At 38.2% G+C, this 22669-nt stretch overlaps 3 protein-coding genes across 3 annotated transcripts; 2 read left to right on the forward strand and 1 right to left on the reverse strand.

The window, feature by feature from the left end:
* Nucleotides 1–5494: 5494 nt before the first annotated feature.
* Nucleotides 5495–13776, forward strand: LOC126586452 (uncharacterized). Its single transcript, XM_050251295.1, has 7 exons — nt 5495–6089; nt 8707–8785; nt 10563–10714; nt 11691–11814; nt 11958–12143; nt 12261–12332; nt 12457–13776. The coding sequence occupies exons 1-7, from the start codon at nt 5662–5664 to the stop codon at nt 13279–13281; spliced, it is 1866 nt and encodes a 621-aa protein (XP_050107252.1). The 5' UTR covers nt 5495–5661; the 3' UTR covers nt 13282–13776.
* Nucleotides 13777–15839: 2063 nt separating this feature from the next.
* LOC126586757 (fructose-1,6-bisphosphatase, cytosolic-like) lies at nt 15840–19726 on the forward strand. The gene is made up of 12 exons (XM_050251699.1): nt 15840–16426; nt 16766–16813; nt 16897–16971; nt 17047–17108; nt 17226–17292; nt 17394–17504; nt 17692–17778; nt 18211–18281; nt 18353–18418; nt 18689–18775; nt 18905–18980; nt 19468–19726. The coding sequence occupies exons 1-12, from the start codon at nt 16268–16270 to the stop codon at nt 19576–19578; spliced, it is 1020 nt and encodes a 339-aa protein (XP_050107656.1). The 5' UTR covers nt 15840–16267; the 3' UTR covers nt 19579–19726.
* Nucleotides 19727–19972: 246 nt separating this feature from the next.
* On the reverse strand, nt 19973–21935 carry LOC126586758 (sm-like protein LSM3B). The gene is made up of 3 exons (XM_050251700.1): nt 21755–21935; nt 20858–20953; nt 19973–20345 (listed from the first exon to the last, which is right to left on the reverse strand). The coding sequence occupies exons 1-3, from the start codon at nt 21869–21871 to the stop codon at nt 20265–20267; spliced, it is 294 nt and encodes a 97-aa protein (XP_050107657.1). The 5' UTR covers nt 21872–21935; the 3' UTR covers nt 19973–20264.
* Between the last annotated feature and the right edge of the window lie 734 nt (nt 21936–22669).

Genomic DNA, 22669 nt, shown 5'->3' on the forward strand with positions numbered 1-22669 from the left:
CTTGTTTGAAAAGTCACGAACTGCAGTCTGAAGGATATGTTTGGCCTATGCCACGGATCAAATTTTATTTAGTGAGTTAGAGTTGCAGTCGTACTCTACACAATTATCTAGCCGTGCCAAGCAAGTACATCAGTCCTATAAATACAGATGCAATGGCAACGGAAATGGCTCCCTCTAATTCAACACACAAACTGCCATGCACAAACCCTCGCTCTACGCGAAACCTCTCAACAACCTTGAGATTTTTATTTTCTTTTTCGCCAACACATCTTCAGTTTGGATAAACAACACTGTGAAGGCAACCGGCGAACATCTTAGTTTGGATAAACAACATTGCCGTCGAAGAATCAGTCGATCGCGAAGCACCTTTAGTTTGGATAAACAACACTGCATTAAGGCCGATTGGTTATCTATCTAAGTCTCGGTCTAGAAGGGTTTTCAAATCCTTATTGGCAGAGGTCATCTCACGAGCCTTTTTGGCGAAGTGAGGTGTTACGAATCACTAGACTCGACGCATTGAATGCCGAGTGGTTTTATGATTGGATACTCACAAGTTGGGTTTAGAGTTCGGCATTCTGATGGCCGAACCACATTTACGATTAAGACGTACATTTTCTTTGAATACTTGTATGCATATAGTCTGGTATTGATTCGGCATGCTTATACTCTTACAAATATAATCACTGTGACCGAATCTGACGCTGACGATTTGTGAACTTCATAGAACTAATAACATTGTCTTAAGGCTCTAGAACCCGAAGGCTGAGAGTGTTCCTTCCTTAGCCGCAATCGTAAGATCGAGAAGTCAGCAGTGCACCCAACGCAACATTAACATATTTTCCTCCTCGGCTGACGAGTTGGCACGTCCTGCATCAACCGAATAACGTAGTTAGTTGACTAGTTACTCGGTTTGCGCGCCACGTAAGCTTGGTAGTTTTTAGGGTCAACATTCTGGCACACCTAGTGGGACCAAGTGCTAAAACTACAAAGTTCACATAATATATCAAGGTCACAATTGGGATGAAATTTGGCACATATTCAAGGAAATTGTTGAGCAACAAAAACTCCTTGGGCGGATCCTTGAAGCAAATGAAGAAAGACAAAAATCTTTTTCTCAAATGATAAAGGTGAAGGTTCATCACAGCTTACAAAATCAGTGGTTAAATGAAGATAGAGCTCGATTTTATGAGTGGCTTGATAAAAAACCGCCATTTGGGTTCAAATCAATTCCATTTGAAAAATGGTTGGATCAAAAGGCTGGGGGGCAATTTTTCGCTCCGGCCACTACCAAAATTCGGCCTAAGAAGATTGTCGAGACAGCCGAAGAAGAACCTAGGCCACTTGTTTTTTCGGTTGAGACTGAAATTGCGGTAGGCCTAGAAGCAAAAGTTCAAGTTTCTAAGTCACAAATCAACTTAAAAAATGATTCGTCAGAAAAGTGTTCCAATTATGAACAAGGCCGATACACAGCTTCAGACGAAAAAGCCACATTAATTGATATGGTAATTGGAGACATGGTCTTGGACGCCGAAACTACGCCAATTCATATGATTATTGGTGATGTGGAGAAACCCCATTCGGCTAAGTTGTTCGAGTTAAAAGTCGAAATTGGCGAAATTATTATGCCTGGGGGGCATAATAATTGTTCAATACATTCGACGGCCGAAAGTGGAAAATATTCACCAAGTCAAAAATATTTGGAGAAAATTCTTTATTCGGCCTAGAGCGAAATTAATTTGAAAATTTTGATATAAAAAGATCTCGGCTTGGAATAAATCATTGTTGGCCCCCTCTTGATTATGGTTTGGCCACTTTTATTTCCGTTTGCTAAAAAAATGATAAATAAATTATTTTCTTAACCATTCGGCTTTTTAGGCCGATGCATAGGAAAATAAAGGGGCAAAATTTGTATGATTGTTGTTTGCATTATTTGGTACATTTGCCGACTTTGATTGGTGATAAGCCGAGCTGCTAAGAATGGTTTATCTCGGCTCCCAAATCTCGACCTTGACCTCCAAATTTTTCTCGACCTCAGCATCCGAAAATGAGAGTTGCGGCAACTATTTCCTTCTCTACTCTATGCTTTTCATTGCAGCTTTTCTACCATATCACAGATGGGCTGTTAAAAACAAATTATGCACACTTTCTCTCATCTTCGGCTGCTTTCTTTTAAAAGAAAATGTCGAGAAGCACGAAAAATTCCTTGAGGAGTACTGTAGAGTTCTTAAAAAAAAAAAAAAAAAAAACTTTCAGCTGTTTAGGCCAAGGCCGAGAGACAGGAAAATGCTATGGTGGCGATATAGGCGTTGGCAGATTCAAGGTATTGTATTGCCGAGCTCGGCGAGATTGGTTTTGGCCCTGGTTGGCTAAAAAAAAAAATCCCAAGGTTGTCATGCCTAGCTAAAAGATTATCTTGCCAACGCCATTCAATGCATTCTTGCAGCTAATGGGCGAGTGTGTATATAATATATATATATATATATATATATATTATTTGTACCATACTTGACCAATCCCGAAGCTACTGAGCACCGGTCAACGTTATACCGTCAAGGACCCAGAAGAGCTTCCCTTCAACCAGGAGGCCAATCACAATGCGACACGTGTCGACATCAGAAGCCAATCACAGCGCGACACGTGTCAACATCAGAAGCCAATCACAACACGACACGTGTCAATGTTAGAACAAAACTAGAAACTCTCTTCTATAAATAGGGATCATTCTCCCACAATAATCTCTAATGTCATTTTGTACTAAACTATTCACTAGAACTCACAAAATGAGAGCTTGAACCTATGTATTTGTGTAAACCCTTCACAATTAATAAGAACTCCTCTACTCCGTGGACGTAGCCGATCTGGGTGAACCACGTACATCTTGTGTTTGCTTCCCTGTCCCTATTCATTTACGGACTTATCTTCACTAGTGATCGAAGCAACCAAGCGAAGGTCACAAACCTGACACTTTCTGTTGTACCAAAGTCCTCGCTGATTTTGTGCATCAACATATATATATAGCCAACTGTTGAGGTCATTCAAATTGTAAACCCAATTTGTCAATAGTCATGCTGGAGACAATGATGGAAATCAGAACGAGTGCAACATTAAGACTATTGACCTTTTTAGCCACAAGAATTGTATTATTGACCATGGGGTCATTCGGCCTGCAGTAAATATATATGCAAGTTGCGTTGCTGACGTTGATTGATGACAGGTCGAGCTGCCAAGAGTGGTTTGTCTCGGCCCCAATTTGTCTCGACCCCATTGACAGGTGTTAGGTCCTTCAATCGTATTAGATGGATGGTTGAACATGGGTGTTACTGCAGATGAGCAAAATTCTTTTTCGACAATACGATGGGTTTTTGTTGGTTATGAATAATTAATTTACTTAACCATTCGGCTTACGAGCTGAAGTTTAAGGAAATTGGGGGGCAATGTTTGGACCCAAAATTACACCATCGCCCTGAGTAATGGAGACCGTTGAGTAAACGTACTTCCACACTGTCGGTGAAAAAGTGAAGATAATTTTATTAATATTAAAAGATAACATTATGATTTTTATCATAATTATCTTTTAATAATGAATTATCTTGACATTTTCTTATGAAAATAATATATCTCCAAGCTAGGAAACAGGCAGCACAATTCAAGTTGATGTGGATGTTTGGCATATGGGTGTGTGGTTTGGATCAGTTTTGGTTAACGGATATGCACGGCATCAGATAATGAAGCATGCAGAACATGATGATATTATGAGGTCACTTGGAAACTACTAATGATATTGGATTCTGAACAGATTATTATCCATTTAAATATGGTGATACTTAAAAATGAATTTAATATTCATGGGGTCAGGATGGATGTGACAATGGGGTAAGAAAATGGTGACTTTGGGTGATGATGATGAGACAAAGCCTAGAAAAGCTATGTTTTTTGTGGTGATGAAAGTGATCAAATGGGTTTAAAGGTTTCTTATGGAGTTTTTATTATGAGATCAGAAGTCTAGGTGGTCTAGGCTTCTAATGTAATATGATTTGCCTAGATAGGTTTTTTTTTCTATCTTGTTTGAAAAGTCACGAACTGCAGTCTGAAGGATATGTTTGGCCTATGCCATGGATCAGATTTTATTCAGCGAGTTAGAGTTGCAGTCTGACTCTACACAATTATCTAGCCATGCCAAGCAAGTACATCAGTCCTATAAATACAGATGCAATGGCAACAGAAAAGGTTCCCTCCAATTCAACACATAAACTGCCATGCGCAAACCCTCGCTCTACGCGAAACCTCTCAACAACCTTGAGATTTTTAATTTCTTTTTCGCTAACACATCTTCAGTTTGGATAAACAACACTGTGAAGGCAACCGGCGAACATCGTCAGTTTGGATAAACAACACTACCGTAGTAGAATCAGCCGACCGCGAAGCACCTTCAGTTTGGATAAACAGCATTGCGTTAAGGCCGACTGGTTATCTATCTAAGTCTCGGTCGAGAAGGGTTTTCGAATCCTTATTAGTAGAGGTCACCTCATGAGCTTTCTCGACGAAGTGAGGTGTTACGAATCACTAGACTCGACGCATTGAACGCCGAGTGGTTTTATGATTGGATACTTACAAGTTGGGTTTAGAGTTCGGCATTCTGATGGCCGAACCACATTTACGATTAAAACGTACATTTGCTTTGTATACTTGTGTCCATATAGTCTAGTGTCGATTCGGTGTGCTTATACTCTTACAAATATAATCACCATGACCGAATCCGACGCCGATGATTTGTGAACTTCGTAGAACTAGCAACCTTGTCTTCAGGCTCTAGAACCCAAAGGCCGAGTGTTCATTCCTCGGCCACAATCGTAAGATCGGGAAGTCAGCAGCGCACCCAACGCAACATCAACATATTTTACTCCTCAGCCGACGAGTTGGCACGCCCCGCATCAACTGAAGGACGTAGTTAGCTCACTAGTTACTTGGCCTGCGCGCCACGTAATTTTGGTAGTTTTTAAGGTCAACAATGTTTCTTTCATCATATCCTTCCAAAACAAAGTGAGGTAGTGATTTTAATACATTTTTCTGATTTATTTTGCAGATAAAGCGAAACCATTATGTAAAATGTCAAGTAAGAGACACAATATATATGCTATATCCTGTTCATTAATCTCATTAGATACCATTTTTATCACATACACAGTCACGTTTTAGAACAAAATATACTTCGTCGCAAATGTAAAGAAAAAAAAACCTTCCACACGCGCGAAAGATTCATCCAACTGGAAACGGCTTCTGCTTTGCTCCCATGAAAGGAAAGGTATCACTGGCCACTTTACTGTTAACGTCTAATTTTACATGACACTCTAAATTGACAAAAGTACCCTCATATATATTAACCGTAAAACAAAACTGAAGACCTTGATAGTAAAGTTACTAGATGGACCCACTGCTGTTGTTGCTGCCCTCTACGCACCGTTTCGCACGGTGGGCTGGAATTGTTGTCGCACAATTGCATTCCGTTGTTTCCATGTCTGGCTTTTGTAACATTTAACCCTCCCATCGAGGGTTTTGAATTCCAATTCCTCCTCCTCCTCCGCCTTCTTCAAATCTCAAACTTTGCTGTGCGATTTGGAATCGGAACCCTAACTATCGAGCCTTGGATCTTAAAGGGTTCCAATGGCGGATCACGAGGAGGAGGACCTCCGAATGGCACTGCGGATGAGTATGCAGAATTCACCTCCGGAGCCCAAGCGTAGCAAGCCCAGGGACGGACCCGCCGGAGCTCCGGCTGAGGAGCCGTCGGAAGTGAAGACCCGGAGACTTCAGCGGGAGCTCATGGCTGCTGCTGCTGAGAAGAGAATGCTGGACACCAGTAAGTGTCCGCCTTCGGCTTCGGCTTCACCTAGCAAGGTGTTGTCGGGGTCTGCGGGTTCCGGTTCGGGTTTGGCGCCAAACGTGGCGACGAAAGATAAGGAATTGAGCTTGGAGGAAGTGAATTTGGGAAAGGGGTTGAGCGAAGAGGATGCAAAGCAGTTGTTTTCGATGGTTTTCGGACCCGAGGTTACGAAGGGCATTCTTGTGCAGTGGAGTAATCAGGGAATAAGGTGTGTATAACATTCAATTTGTACTTGTGGCTTAATTTTCATGGCTGAAGTTTCAGGCTTTTACTGTAAAGTTTGTGCATTTTGATGCAATAGTGTAATAGTTCAGTTGGGATGGGATTGGGAATTAGAAAATGATTTGTCTTTGTAGTGTGTTGAGTTCACATACGACATCCAACTTTCGAGTTTTGTTATAATGTTGTAGAATGCACTAGGGTTCTTGTTTTCTGATGTTCAAAGCATTTCATTTGCACTTTATGTGCAAGTAAGCTGCAATATCTTCTCAAAAGTAAGCTGCTATATCAAAAAGTTGAAAACTTTAGCGGGTCTCTTAGTCAGTTTTATATTGCAGAAACATACTAAGAGAGATGGGTTATTGTTTCATTCAGGAAGGTAGTTTATGTTCTTAGTGATTGCACTAAGGGCTAGGGTTGCTTTCTCTGTTGGTTGAATTGGCCACTAGGTGGAATTAGGCTGGACAAGCCTTAAAAAAAAACACAACAGACCAGACACAAACAAAAGAAACAAGAAAAGGGTCATGATTAGAAAGAACCAAAACATCAAAGGCATGAGTTCCCTAAAGGAAAGGCCAGAAGGGACTAAACATGGAATGTGATGTATCAGGCATAAGGGTGGGAGCTGCATTATCACAAAAGGGTCACCCCATAGTGGTTATTTATTTATTTATTATGAAACTGTATTAGTGAGAACAGCAAGAAGTACCGCCAGAGTATTTATTATAAAATCTGCATTTAACACGATTCTCAACACACTAATTGACTCTTAAGAAACAGCTACTTTGGAATCTTCCAAAATCGTAGAAAACAAAATATCCCAAAACTCTGTGGACATTGAATCACAAAGTGAAGACCAAACTCTGACTTTTATCACATAAAAGCTCTTCCCTCTGCCCACTGTGGATCTCCCATATCCGTCCATTAGTCTCAATGAAGCGCGTTGGAAATTATGGAAAGAATACACAAAAGAACCAAAATTTTCACCACCTCATTCTTGGCTGTGTGTTGCATCCAGAGTAAAAGCCTATAAGATTCTTATCTCCCAAAATGGGTATGTACTATCGGGTCGGGTGAATTGGATTGAATAATAAATGCCCATTGGCATTCCAACGTTCCTTCCTTAACCTTCCTGCACCGGGCAGGGTTAAGTTGCCTTGGCCTGCTCACTGCAACCCCTTTGTGAGTGGAAAGAAAAAGGAGGTGTTGGGGGGGGGGGGACCCCTTCTCCTGAAGTTACAGGGCTATTTTTCCTGGTCACCTTCTACTAGGTGATTTAGATGGTGGAGATCATAATATTCTGATTTTTAGTCTGGATGCATATGATCCAGAGTCTTTGCCTTCTACTGACTGACCTACAATCTTCTCCAAAAGAAAGCAAAAAGTATATTTAGAAAAAGATAATCACACATTCCCTTAGGAAAAGATAGCAAAGAAGTGAAATCCCCAATTTCTGATGGATTTAGGTTGTCTTTGATTGCTTTTGGTGGCAGAATCCTTCGAGGGAACTTGTTTCTCTCATTTACTTCTTTTTGTAGACCATTCCACATATAACAAACAGGGTTGGGAATATATAGGTAGATAATAAGTGTAAGCTTACTCGTGACGACTGTTGTTAAAAACTTGGTCATCTTCACAGGTCTTTGTTACTTTTCCCCATGGCACCCATCGCATACTTAGGCAATGATTGGATAAAAATATTCACATAGCATGAGAAAGCTGACATGGTTGTAGACTTTTAGTAAAGCTTTAAAACATATGATGTGGCAGATTTTCTATAGAAAAGTATGCATGCTATCCAAGTAGCTGAAAAGCTAGATTCATATTTGAAATAGAGTATGGGTGTTGGGCCATGGCATTGGTTATGTATATGGTTGGACTCATGTTAAACAGACAGAGATATTAACTTAAGAATGAGGATACTGATACATCTTCTTCATGATATGTTTTATTATTTTGCTGATAATTTAATAGGGACATATAATGACTAAAACATGTCGATGCATTTCCAGAGTGTTTGTCTTTCATTTTTCTTTTAATATTTTTATCTTTACACTTCTTGGAAAGTTTAAAGGGCACTCTAAGATAATACTGAATGGATGGAAATTTTAGTTCTTCTAGTTATTCTTTTCTAGCTAGCAGAAGCTCTATGCTGGCTCCAAAACTCAATTCACTGAAACTATGGCCTACCTGTTTGTTTCTAGTATGTCATTGGATTATTTATTATTTTTTCAGGTTTTGGAGATAAAAACCTTCATATCTGGTCATGCTCCTACTAATATACATATGTTGCCACGATTGGTTTACAATATAATTTATTCATCAGAAGACAATCAATTTAAATTTACTCTGAGTCAACTCTAGAGTTCTGTATTCTTGTAGCTTTATGCTTCTCTACTCAAATACTTATGTTTCTTTAATCTTTTTGCATCATCCCATTATGGCACCATAATTTATAAGTTATCGGAACCGCTTCTGTAAGACACAGGTTTTGGACATTTTTAAATTACATCTGGAAACTTTTGCTTGGTTAGAAATTTTGCCTCCATATTTAACAAGTTTACTGAAATCACTTCTCATTTTGAATTTCATCACATCTTTAATAGGTTTAGCTCTGATCCAGAAACATCTATGGGTCTAGTGCAGCATGAAGGTGGGCCCTGTGGCGTTTTAGCAGCCATTCAAGTAACTTCCTGATTTCTGGACATAATATGTTATGTGTTCCTTTTAATATGCAGTGTTGCTCAAAATTGTGTTATTTGAACTGCCTAGTGCTATCAATATCTGTCTTGCTTTTTCAAGGACACCTTTTGTGCTTTGAAGAATCTAACTCTCTTCTGGAACTCTTTTTTGAGAATTATTTTCTGGTTGCAGAAGTTAAAATTTGTGGAGTCTGACCTGTGCATTTTATAAAATTCTGGCATTAGCATTTAGGCATTAATTTTATTTTAATAATTTGGGAATCAGATTTAGCTTTCATTAGATTCCGTCACACAACAGTGATTGCCTAATCGAAAAGAGAAGCTTTTTTAAGGTAATATCGCCAAATAATTAGTAGTAGGCTATTTGTCTGTCTCATAGTTACTGGTTATGATGGACAGAAAGTAGGAATTGTGGAATAAGGGAGGGGGAAGATGAGACTACAATAGGGGAAATGATTGGAAGTTATAAAGACGTGGAGTAGAAGATAAAGATTTTTCTTGATTACCATTTTAACACTGTTTCTTTTACGTAACACTCTGTTTTTTTAATGAAAGATTGAAGACCTTATGGTTTTGGCAAAAGTTTGACATGACTAACTCAGATGATAACTGTGTTTTTTTTTTCTGTGTATTAGTACAAAGATTTTGCACTTACTGCTAGTGCATTTATATTTTCATTTTACCATCACAGTTCAGCTAGCACCGTTGGCAGTTTACTGCCAAACTCTATTGGACCCAATCACAAAGAGTGGTTATAAATGGTAGACAGTTGGAGTGATAATACATTCTGGCTCATCTTTACTATCAGCAAATTGGTAGTAACTCATCTAATGATTGAAAGTGGTTGGGGTTGATAGATTCTTATGCAGCCCAGTGAAACAAGTCATAACATTAGATAATCTTTCTCTTTTGTTTCTTTTCCGAGTTAACAAACAATAGTCTGTCAGTTTGCCCACTAGAGGAAATTTGCTTACCAGGGGTGGGGATTTGGGCTGAACCAAACCATGGGCCAGCCATAATTAAGTATCAAACTCACCATTCACAGGAGTCGAACTTGAGACCTCCTCCTTATAATTGAAGGGGAAATACCACTAGAGCATAGTGCTAGTTTCCAATTTTAAACCTCAAATTAATGCAGATGGGCTAGTGGTCTGTGCTGTAGTAATGACGCCCTTTCATGTTTTATAAGGTTGTTAAAAACTTAGGTGGTAGTTCACTTGTTGAATATTTTAATATTTTTTCATGCATTCTCATAAGAAGTTTTTAAGAGGTCGCACTTGGTGCAATGGCAAGTGCCTTCGCCCATAAGCGGTAGGTCTCGGGTTCGAGACTTGGGAGCAGCCTCTCCATAAATGGGGGTAAGGCTAGCCGACATTCACCTCTCCCAGACCTTGCGTAACGCGGGAGCCTTGTGCACTGGGTACGACCTTTTTATTCTCATAAGAAGTTTTTACTACTCAATTTTATTGATGGAAAGAAATTACGATGGGAGGCACAAAAAGATTGTATTAAGCCGTTTATCCTTTTTTCTAGTTTCCATGTTTCATATGAAGACTTGGCTTTTTTTGTGTTGCTTTTGAGATATTTTTCTGTCATTGTAATTAGACATGCCCCCAACCCCTAGGTTGAATTGATATTTTCTTCAATTTATTAGTATTATTATTTAATATTTCTTGGTGCTTTTAAAAAATTATTGACTTGACGGGCATTTCATGATTCTCTTTTAGACTGGTAACAGTATTTTCTGTTTGGTTGTGCAGGCATTTGTTCTCAAATACCTCCTTTTCTACCCAGCTGAATTAGTTAAAGTTGCACCAAACATGCATCAAAATACGGGTTCAAGGACACCGTCTAATAGTCAGTGTGTTGCATCGAATAATTTTGCCTCTCTTACTGAAGATGCAAAAGCAAGGTGATTAATCATTGCATGATAATTTATATGTTGGTTGAAGATACTTATGCATTAAGTTATTCATATTGCAGTTAGCGCAAGTCACAGACATTTCCTGTAGTGTACATCCATTCTGGTTTACTCACTTCTGTGGCACATTATTTAGTTGTAAACACACACTACAAACTTTTCCTCCTTTGTAAGCTCACACTAATTTCACTGGAAAAATGTTATTTAACTTTTGGTTCTGCATAACTTAGAGTGTGCGTGCATAATACACTACAAACTTTTCCCTCCTTTGTAAGCATACACTAATTTCACTACAAACTAGTATGGAGACTAGCCTGGGTGGTTTTTTGGGCGAGGCTACCAAGAAAACGCCTCTGCCCAGCTGGAGTGGGCTATAGACTAGCCAGGGCTTTTGGGAGGAGCGCCTAGGCACCTGAGTCATTGTCGAGGCACCACCTGGGCATTTGAATTCTCTTTATTTGAAGAACATCCTAAACAAAAACGACGTCATTTTGGGCAGGGTTTTTATATAAAAAAATCAGTTTAATCTAGTCAAATAAAAAGCACCCTAACTTACAACTAAAAGGGCAAGATAAGAAAACACATTCCACTCTCTCCCCCAAACTCTTACATAAATACACTAAAGTGAGCATAAAAAGGATCCCGGCCTACGTCTTTGGAGTAGATTGCCGGTGTTACCTTCCCATGTACCCATCAACGAAGCCAAAAACCATAACGTTGGATGGAATCTTATATTTCCAAATCATGCTGAAAGTAAGAAAAATCTGACTGCCTGATATGTGAAATAGGATTTATAAGAAAATTTCCCTGAAGGTCCTAAGCACCATCTTCTTGCATCCTTGCCGTATGAAACTAACTATGTTGATTCATGTTGGTAATTTGAGAATCTTTTTCTTGATTGATGATTAAAGTTGTTGGACTCTTGGGAATTCACGTTGCTGAAACCAACACTTCGTCCTTTTGACAGTGTACTTATTAGAAGTATGGGTGAGATATTGTTCTTATGTGGAAGCAATAAAAGGGCGGTGATTGCAACTTTGAGTGTTATTGGAGATGAAACTGAGAGGGCTGATGACAACCTGAATGATGAAGTAAGTGAACTGGAGCTGGTGGATCATGCACTTCTTTTTTTCCTGTGTCATGATAGGAATAATGTATGATGAACTTGCACTATATTTATATATTTGGTTTGAATTAAACTTTCAACCTTTGTATTTTTGCTGTCATTTGACAGGTAATAACAAAGTCACTTGAAAGTCTTTCAATCGAATCAGCTGCTGATTTACATAAAGTGCTAAGAGTTAGCACTTACACAACACAAGAAAGTGCGTTTATGGGGCTCCAAGCAGTGCTTCCTGTCTTCCAAAGTCGTATGGGGGCACTGCTGTTCCTTATTTCTGCTTTACTTTCTCGAGGACTGGTATGTTAGTAAGCTTGCAACCTCTTTTGAAAACTGTACACTTTACTTGAGTCTTCAGCAACGCTGCAACACTATTTTTCTTAACTAAACTAGTTTATTGAACTTTCTCTACTGCAGGACTTGGTACAATCTGACAGGGATGACCCCGGCCTACCTCTTGTCACTGCTCCATTTGGGCATGCTTCACAGGTACGGTTCCATGTGAACGAGTTTCCACTTTTTGGCCCAGTGCTTCAGTACGTGATCCAATTGCTGTTCTTTTTATGAACTTTGGATTATGGTTCATTGTTCTACCTTGTATGTTATGGTACAGGAAATTGTGAACTTATTGCTCTGTGGGCAGGCAGTCCCTAATGTTTTCGATGGAAAGATGGATTTAGGTGGTGGCATGTCTTTAAAAGGCATATCCAAAACTGTGGAAGTTGGATTCCTCACTCTGTTAGAATCCCTAAATTACTGTAAGGTTGGTCAGTATTTGAAAAGTCCAAAATGGCCAATCTGGGTGGTTGGGAGTGAGTCTCATTATACAGTCCTTTTTTCTCTTGATACCACTGTTCAAGATGAGAATGAACTGGAAGGAAGGGAATCACAGATTCGGAGAGCTTTTGATGCACAAGATCAGAGTGGTGGTGGTGGTTTTATTAGTGTGGAAGGCTTTCATCAAGTCCTTAGGGAAACTAACGTAAAACTTCCAACTGAGAAGGTTGACCTCCTCTGCAACACAGGATTTATCGTATGGAGTGAGTTGTGGCAGGTCATTTTGGATTTGGACAAGAGCTTGGGAGGCCTGAAGGATTCAACTGGATTGATGGGTAAGAAGGTGTTTGATCTTTACCATTTTAATGGAATTGCAAAATCTGACCTGAATGGAAGCCAGACAACCTCTGGAGGCGAGATTCCAGTTCAAAGACCTAGGCTCACAAAATTGAGGGTGTCGGTACCTCCAAGGTGGACTCCTGAAGAATACATGACAGATGTGGTAGTGTCCTCTGCTTCTAGTGGTAATGAATCTGGAGGGAAAGTCACAGAAATTGCTAAGCCGGAGCCTGCTCAGCATGCACCTCTGGTGGACTGCATAAGAACACGCTGGCCCCGTGCTGTCTGCAATTGGGTAGGTGACCCGCCTAGCATAGTATGAATTGCTTGTGAAACTTATTTGGGGATCGTTTGTTGTACTTTCATTGCCGGAAGCAGGAGAGCTAATTATGCAAGCTAACAGGATGAGCTTGTGTGGTTGGGAGTGCCACCATTAAGGTACGAGGAGCGTTCATCTAATGTTTTCGTCAGTCTCAATACGCAGACAGTGTCGATGACGTCCTCTGCATGCTGAAGCTTCAGCAATCAATTCGGTCTTTGGGGAAAAAGATCGTGTAAGTTTATTGTCAATCCAAATTGTAAAATTCATTTATATAATCGCCTTTGTTGTTGAGTAGAGGAGTTATCAGTTCTTGGGAAGGACTTCAATAAACAAACATCGAGTCGTCTCGTCGTCGAAATTGTTGTAATGATTTTTACAGCATTACTGCTGGTATACGGTAGAAAGTTTTCCTGGTCTTGTTGTGTTGCATATGTATTCTCTTCTCCTGAACCTGGTTGCAAGGTTAAAGGCTTAAAGCTATAAGCTTCTTTTTTACTTAGTTCCTTCTAACTATGAGGTATTACTGTTCTTTCTAGTCCATTAGTTATTGGTAACAGCAATTGACTTAGAATGTGATATCAAATGTTTTATCGTCATCTAAAGATCATCTTTAGAAAAATTCATTTAATTTTGGTGACCGGTTAGTCATCAGTATGGATCAAACAAGTTAAACGGGTTATCATGAGGATATTACTCGTTATCATAACAGTCCATTTGTTTGACACATGAATAGTTAAACGATTTCCAAATCGAACGAATTTTTTTCAAAGTAACCTAGAAATGACGATAAAGGGAATGAATGAGTCTAATTATGTCGTTATATATAGAAATTAACTAATGAATCTATTCCCTTTACCAAATATAGAAACGAAAATCTTTCTGATTTCGTAATTATCTAACCAACCCGTGGTTATTTTCTTTGACTTGAGCTTATGTTCTTTCGAGTTGCTGTTGCACGGCTTAGGCGCAAGGCAGCTGATGGTTGTGCGAGGGAAATTTTGGAAAAGGATCTGGCGAGGATCCTTTTCCTAGTGATGTTAAGGATCCCGTGATTATAACCGTTTATTGTACATCATGCGATCAGAAATCATTTCAAAATTTAAATTTTAAAATTAAATATAAATAATAACTAACGAAAGCTGATCATAATGTACGATGAACGATCACGATCACGAGAATTTGGTAGAAGATTGGTAGGAGGATTTGTGGGGCAAAAACTCAAACACTATAGGTTTGATAAAGAATTTTTTTTATTTTTTATTACAATGCTATATTTTACACTAAAAGGAAAAGAGAATTCAGCTAATTTATAAATGGACAACCTAATTTGATATCAAAATCATCATTCACGATATTCGAATATAAGACCTCTCATTTATAAATGAAGATAAATATCACAAAATCACAGTACCAAAAGACAAAAGTAGAAGTAAAATGTTAAAAGAATAATTCTCTCTCGCAAGTATTGCACCAGAAAAATAAGAAATAAAAGATTTAACTAGAATTGATTGGTAGGACTTAAGTGACAATTATAATATGATGGGCAGCATACACAGGAGAGAGAATGTGGACAGCAAAAATGTAATTTTGTTGTAAAATTGACGGTATGTGTAGTGAAATAAATAAGACACAAAATTTACGAGGTTCTTCTACAGTCAGTGTGACTGGAGTATATCATCGGGACAACAGTGATGCTTTCATTATAATAATAAGAGTACAAAGATAACTCTATTTTCTCTCTTCCTCTTCTTTCCTCTCTTTTCTCTCTTTTCTCTCTGTTCTCTCTCTCTCTCTCTCTCTCTCTCTCTCTCTCTCTCTCTCTCTACCGTGAATCTCTCACTACTCTTTCTTCCTTCACATCTCATTCATTTAATAAGCACAAAGAACACTATTTACTTTACAAATTTTCCACAAATGAATAGTGAAAATACTGTGTATAAATAATAACATATTATTCACAACAACTTTATATTAATAGGCACTAGTTTAATTTACTATGCCCCATTTGTTTTTTATGCTCCACATCTGCTAATAGTACAGTCCAAAATGTTGGTATAGTTTCCTTGGGGCTTCTGAACACGCAATGCTTGCGCGTTTTCTCTTTCCCCTCTCTGTTTGCTAATCTCGTTTTCACTTTTTATTGTTGCACGATGATAATATGAACCGTTTGTTTTTTAAGTCACCCTTTATGGATTACTTAGCTAAAAAGTAACCAAATTTGAAATCTATTAGTCATCTAATGATATCTTACAGATTAACAAATCATATTGTAAAAATGGATGATTGATATGTGTAGAAGATCTCCAAATTTTCTCATATTACTTCTAATAAATCACACGTTGTTGCCCGTTATAGCCTTGATATTTCAACAATGATATTTTGCATACTTAATTTTTAGAAAGTAACATAAAAAGTAGATTTAGATCATCGTGCAACGTTACCGAACGAAAACAAAAAAAAGTAAGTGAAGGAGAAGGCCCAACTTAGCATAAGAGAACAGCATAAAAGAATATAACCTCTATGCAAAAAGGCAACTCGTTGAGGAAAGTGTGAAGAGTTTGCTTGAGATGAAGGCAACCTCGTCCATGTCACCCATGATCGAGACAGAAGAGACAAAAACCTGGTAACCGCCGGATGAGAAGAAAACGAGGACAGGCGTTATCTTTAGTGACAACACATAGGACATAGCTCACTCTTCCATCCCAACCCCTCCACGTGTGCTCCGAAACTTCCGTTGGTACCAGTTTAGCCTCCCCTCCCCAGTCCATCAACTCCTCGAATCCAGCAGCACCACCACCACCTTCTCATCCAAATCCAAACCACCTTTTTTTTCTCCTTACATTTTTCCTCCTTTTTTTTTTAATATATTATTTTGGAGTGTGGATTTGTATATAATATAAATACTAGTTGGTCGGCTGTGGATTGTTTTTTGGAGGTTTTTAGTGACAGTGGTTTTGTGGGGAAAAAGGAAGGACGGCAGAGAAAAATGGATCACGCAGCCGATGCTCACCGGACGGACTTGATGACCATAACGAGGTTCGTGCTGAATGAGCAGTCCAAGCACCCTGAGTCCCGCGGTGACTTCACCATCTTGCTCAGTCATATTGTTCTTGGCTGCAAGTTTGTCTGCTCTGCAGTCAACAAGGTATCTCCCTCTCCCTCTCTCTCTCTCTCTCTCTCTCTCTCTCTCTCTCTCTCTCATTGTATCGTTTTTCTCAAAGATTATATTGATTGCCAAATTGGTTGTTGATTTTTATTTAATTTGGTATTGGAAATGAAGGTTTTCGAATCATTGGCATGACGTAGTCAATTTGGTTAGAGCATAGTGGACCAAGTTCGAATCTTGCTATTGTAGTATGGATTAGATTGGAATATCGCTCGAATATGATAGAAACTATTTCCCATTCTTATCTGTTTTGCGTTGGGGAATTAATCGTTGCGGTGGAAATGGGGTTTTTAATCTGAAAGTGTTTTACTTGGGCAGGCTGGTCTGGCCAAACTTATCGGGCTTGCTGGAGAGACCAATGTTCAGGTATGTGTTTGCTATCTGTTTATGTTGAATATAATCTATTGGGGTTACTCTATATGTGAAATTGTTCGATTTTTCGGTTGTAGGGTGAAGAGCAAAAGAAACTGGATGTTCTTTCAAATGAAGTTTTTGTTAAGGCTCTGGTTAGCAGTGGCAGAACTGTAAGTCATCAAAATTTTCCTTTTTAATGTTTGCATTAGCTGAATTTTGTGCTAACAATTTGTGTTTTGTGGCAGTCTATTCTTGTTTCAGAAGAAGATGAAGAGGCGATTTTCGTGGAGCCAAAATTGCGTGGAAAGTAATTGTCTATGCTTTACGCCAGTTTTTAGAGCTTGTTCCAATGAATGTTTGTTTTTGAGACATTTAACTGAAAGGCTGTCTGTCTGAATAATGCTTTCAACTCATACTGGAGCAGGTACTGTGTTGTGTTCGATCCACTGGACGGTTCGTCCAACATTGATTGTGGTGTTTCCATTGGAACGGTACAATCGCTCATTCTTATCATATGCAATCCCCTCTATGTAAAGCAATCATTTGTTCCAGAATAACTCAATATTGTGGTGGGAAACATTTGTCTTATCAGATTTTTGGGATTTATGTGGTTAAAGATGGTGAACCTTCTCTTAAAGATGTCTTGCAACCTGGAAGGAAAATGGTTGCAGCAGGCTACTGCATGTACGGAAGCTTTTGCACGGTATATAAAACAACACGTTTCTTGTGGTTTAGATGCATTTATCGGATGCCTTTTGAGTTAGAGCCTCAGTGAATGCAAATCTTTATTCGAAACTTTCTATGATTGTAGAATCTACGATTTTCGTTGCCTGCAGTCTAGATTTGCAAGACACTGCTTTTAACTATTTGGGAATGTAATGATTTCACAGTTGGTGATAAGCACTGGAACTGGAGTTCATGGGTTCACCCTTGATCCTTCTCTCGGGGAGTTCATACTAACTCACCCAGACATCAAGGTATTTCTCTTTTTGTACTACTTCAGTAACATAATCCGTACTATATTCTGTAACAGTCTGCTGATTTCTATCTCGAGGATTAACTTGGAGAACTCTTATAATCATTGCACTAAAAGTACATTTTCTTTTCCTTTTACATTTGCCCAACATTTTTTTCAGAAAAGAATCTCGTGCTGAAATACACAGAAGGAATTCAACCTCTTTTATATCTGAATATTGCTCTGATATTCGTGTGCATTACTTGATAACTTACTACATTCGCGTCTATTGTCCCATAAATTTTTGTGTGCGTGTGCGCGCATATATATATTGAATGTATATATCGTTTTGATGAGAATGTACTAAATGATATACATTATCTTTGTTATTAGTAAATTTTTTTTCTTACTTTGGAGTTTCCAACATTCAGTTCATGTCTACTTCGTTCCCCAGATTCCAAAGAAAGGAAGGATCTATTCAGTGAATGAAGGGAATGCCAAAAATTGGGATGGCCCGACGGCCAAGTATGTCAAGCTCAATTAAGGATTCTTATTTGAAGTCCATCATTGAAAATTTCTGACCTTTTTGACTTCAGGTATGTGCAAAAGTGCAAGTACCCGGAAGATGGTTCATCCCCGAAGTCTCTAAGATACATTGGAAGGTATCGCGATTCTCGTCTTAGAAGTTTAATCTGGTTCTTCTATATGAACCATCTGCCTCTGTTGAATTTGAATGTCGATCTTTATCCCCCGACTGTATTTATCTCAACTCATAGTTTTACCGGCTTCATCTTCATATTTTTCATTCTCAATCTGGAAGAGGTGGTGAAGTAAAAGATTCTTTCTAGCTCCATAATCCTCTTTCAGTTCTAGTGCTGTTCTGTTTCTTTCAATAAGTAGTGACATTGATGTTCTATCGTCATGGTTAACAGCATGGTTGCTGATGTTCATCGGACATTGCTTTATGGCGGTATCTTTTTGTACCCTGCTGATAAGAAGAGCCCAAACGGAAAACTGCGGTATGTCAAGCACAATTATAGCTTTCTCTTCATTTCAAACAGTCATGGAAGCTTTGTATCATTTTCTGTAGTTTCAGGTTTAAGTTTATGGACTGAAGTGAGACATTTGGTTTAACTTGTGTTAACTAGGGTTCTCTATGAAGTCTTCCCAATGTCGTTCTTGTTGGAGCAAGCAGGCGGTCAGTCCTTCACTGGCAAGGAACGGGTATGGACTCGCGGACATTTCTTATTCGTTGATATGCTGAATGAAATTGGTTGAATAACTTGCTAGTTATCTGTGTATAAAGCCTATATATGCCAGAAATTATAGAACTCTAATCCGCACTCTGTCATGAAGCTTTTTGCCAACAGAGTACACTTCATGCAATATAGTCATTTCTCATAACTTCAAAAAACTTTGACGAAACTCCATTTATCATCAAACCGAATTGGAAATCACATGGAAGGATAACATTCTCGAGTCGGACAATCTATAACGCTAAGTTTGTCAGTTGAGTACGCTATATTGTTAGACTGTCAATCTAGATCACATCTACAAATATCGATTCACCTTGTTAGTTGTTAAGATTGAAGTTGACAAAAGTTAAAGAACATCGGACACTGCCTGCAAGCATAAAACAGGATTAGTTTCTTTTCATTTGTGAGTCGATTTTGAATTGATTGTTAATTGATTTTAACATGCATCTTGGCAGGCCCTTGACCTGGTTCCGACCAACATACACGAGCGCTCTCCGATCTTCCTCGGCAGCTACGACGACGTTGAGGAAATCAAGGCACTCTATGCAGCTGAAGGAAAGAAATGAAACCTATAATTCTTGTTCTCTCATCGTAAATTACATAATTGTTCATCTACTTGAACTACTCTATTAGATGATATCTGAAACGAGAGCGTACAATAATTTGTTGATGCTTTACAACTCTAACAAGGTTGCAGTCTTAAATTCTGGAAAACCGCTTTATTTTCTTTCCTTATTTTCTCAGCTTCCAAACAACCATACTAGATTAAAGAAACTTATACAATTAAGGGGAAAGGAAAAGAAGAAGGGCGGAGGCCAGCCCCCCTTGCAGCATCGATGCCTCCAAGGCTTCGAGCCGCCAAGGGGAGACGAGAGAATGGTGGCGAAGTGTTTTCTTCGACCGTCACTTTGTTGTCCAATATAAAATCGGATAACAAAACATTGAAGGCAAAAAAACAAATTCTTCAATCTCAAGCAAACATTTCATGAAGAAATACTTAGATAGCCATAGATACAAGAGTTCCATCCATGAAGATTACGTTGAATTGTATCCATCAATTTCCGAGGCACCTCAAACTGAGATTCATATGAAAACTGCTCTTTCGGTTTCCTCGAATAAAGTTAAAAATCTGATCCTAGGTAGCTGGGGATACAAGAAATCTAATTCATTCAGAAATCTAAAAGCAGAATAACATAGAGAGGGAGATTTGTAAAATGTCACAACAGAAGATTTCCCAATACCAGTAACTGAATCAAGCTGTCCTTAGAGGAGGTGACACTAGGATGACACCGTCTCCTCTGACAAAGAGAAAAGGAACCATCCGCTTTGTAGTCTGCAATGGAAAAAGTTAAAAATGGTGGTCAACCAAAAATGTAATACACGACCAGAGGTAGTAACGACAGCCAAACGTACAAGACTAAACAAATACGGATCTATATTAAAACCAAATGTAGCGAAACATATGTGAAGAAAATCCAGACAAATATTTATCATCCTTTTTGTCTTCTTTTGTTAATTATGTTTTACGGGGTTAGATTGTTACGATGTTTACTTAACCTCTATTAACTTCAGTTTAGTCATCTTTTAACGATGAGATAAATAAACAGAAAAAAACTCAACACATTCAGAACTAACGGAGCCTTCCCGTAGGCAGAAAAGATTATTGCCTCTGGGCCTATTTGAGGATACGGTCACTACAGCAGATCTATTCCAAAGTTACAGATCATTTGGTTATTTATGCAATTTAGTCCTCTAGAAAAACAACACTCGGAGTTAAATTGATTTACAAATTTTTTTGTTATACATAGACATAGTGATAAAGACAACAGAATTTGAGCTACATACCCGAACAATCTCTTCATAAGTTTCATCGTCAATTTCTACAGAAGTAACAATTTCTTCAACATCACCAAGAATCATATTTAAGTGCTGATCATAAGCCTGCAAAAGCCAGATTTAAAAAACAACAATATCAAAATCGGACAGGAAGCTTTATAACCACAAATATTATGATAGCAAGTACCACTTAAAATAATCACTTGACATGATGTAATATACAAGAAACTCCCTCATCCACCCACCATTTTACCCCTCCATCCCTTGTGTCATTGCATCAAGTTCAAACGACTCGTTCTCACACAAAAAATTTCTTTACCAAACAATGAACTCATTTTTGTTCCCGTTTCTTTAGTACATACTCATTATTCGATAGAAGAATACTGTTCGTTTACACATTTTTCGCTACAAATTTCTTATAAAGACACACAATTTTCCTAGCTCGGCTAACCGGAGAAAACAGTCAAGTATAATTTCGTGATAAGAGCAAACTAAATCATCACTCCACAAGTTATAAACTGCAATAGTAACCACCAACACCATTGTCATTTTCATAATCATCGTAGTGTCAAAACAACATCTGAAGAGAAATATAAAAGCAAAAAACTTACAATTTAAAATAAAATAAAAGACTGGATTTCCTATCACAGATGCAAAATAAGACAATTATAGAGCATACATGACAATTTTTTTATTGGTGTTTGAGACTAGAAGATGAAAATCAAACCTTGACGCATATCCATTCCCCACTTAACACTAAAGTAGTAAACTTTAAACCCTAATTTTATTTTCCCATTATTTTTAGTTTTGCCCCATCTAAAACCCTAATTAGAAAAACCCAGAGAGCAGAGAAAACCTAATTTACAGCAGAGCGAGAGAGATGATGGATAGGGTGTGGAATCGTACATGGAGTTTACCGCGGAGCTCGCGGTCGGAGCGAAGCTTGACGTAGATGCGCTCGTCGAGGCTGAGCCTTATCAGATCCAACGGCTCCTTCACGGCGCTCTCTTCCTCGCTCGCCATTTTTGTATTTTGCTCTTTCTTCGAATCGAATGGGGTTATGTTACACTGTTTGGGGGGGGGGGGATCTGTAATTGGCTTATTTTTTAGCAACTGCAACTTTACTTGGAGGAATGGGGTTATGTTACACTGTGGGGGGGGGGGGGGGGATAATTGGCTTATTTTCCCATCATTATGGTAAAATACCATTTGTCAAAGGTCCATTTATTTGTTTTACTTTGTATTTTGAAAAAAAAAATATATCTTAATTTAAACAAATTACTTCAAAATATTGAAGTAATACAAAACAAATAGTTAAGATTCATTAGCACAACAGTATTGAGGCACTTGAAATACCATTAACCAGGTTAGTGATCCATGCGTCAAATAAATAAAATAAATATCTACATGTTACATAAAAGTAGTCTAATTAAATTCATTCATCAAACTTGCGACTTTATTATTTTTTAATATATCTGTCTTTTGTAATACTTGAGCATGACAATTAGGGTTAGTTCAAGATTGTGGTACTTTAAAAAAAACAACTTATTACAAAATCTAGAATATTAAATATGTTTGGTAAAAAAAAAGTGTTTTTTTTTAAATAAATAAAAATTGTTGTCAATGAAAGTAGAAATAGGGTCTACTATGCTTCTAATTTTTTTTTTCAAAGCATAGTAATCAATGCTCATTTAATGGAATTTTCAAATAGCAAATATACTCCCACATGTTTTACAAAATTACACTCTTTACCCCTACATTATTGTATTTGACAATTATTATATCACATTAAATATCATCTCCTTTTTAGACATTTAACAT

The sequence above is a fragment of the Malus sylvestris genome, chromosome 10 (genome assembly GCF_916048215.2).
Source record: "Malus sylvestris chromosome 10, drMalSylv7.2, whole genome shotgun sequence".
Taxonomy (NCBI): domain Eukaryota; kingdom Viridiplantae; phylum Streptophyta; class Magnoliopsida; order Rosales; family Rosaceae; genus Malus; species Malus sylvestris.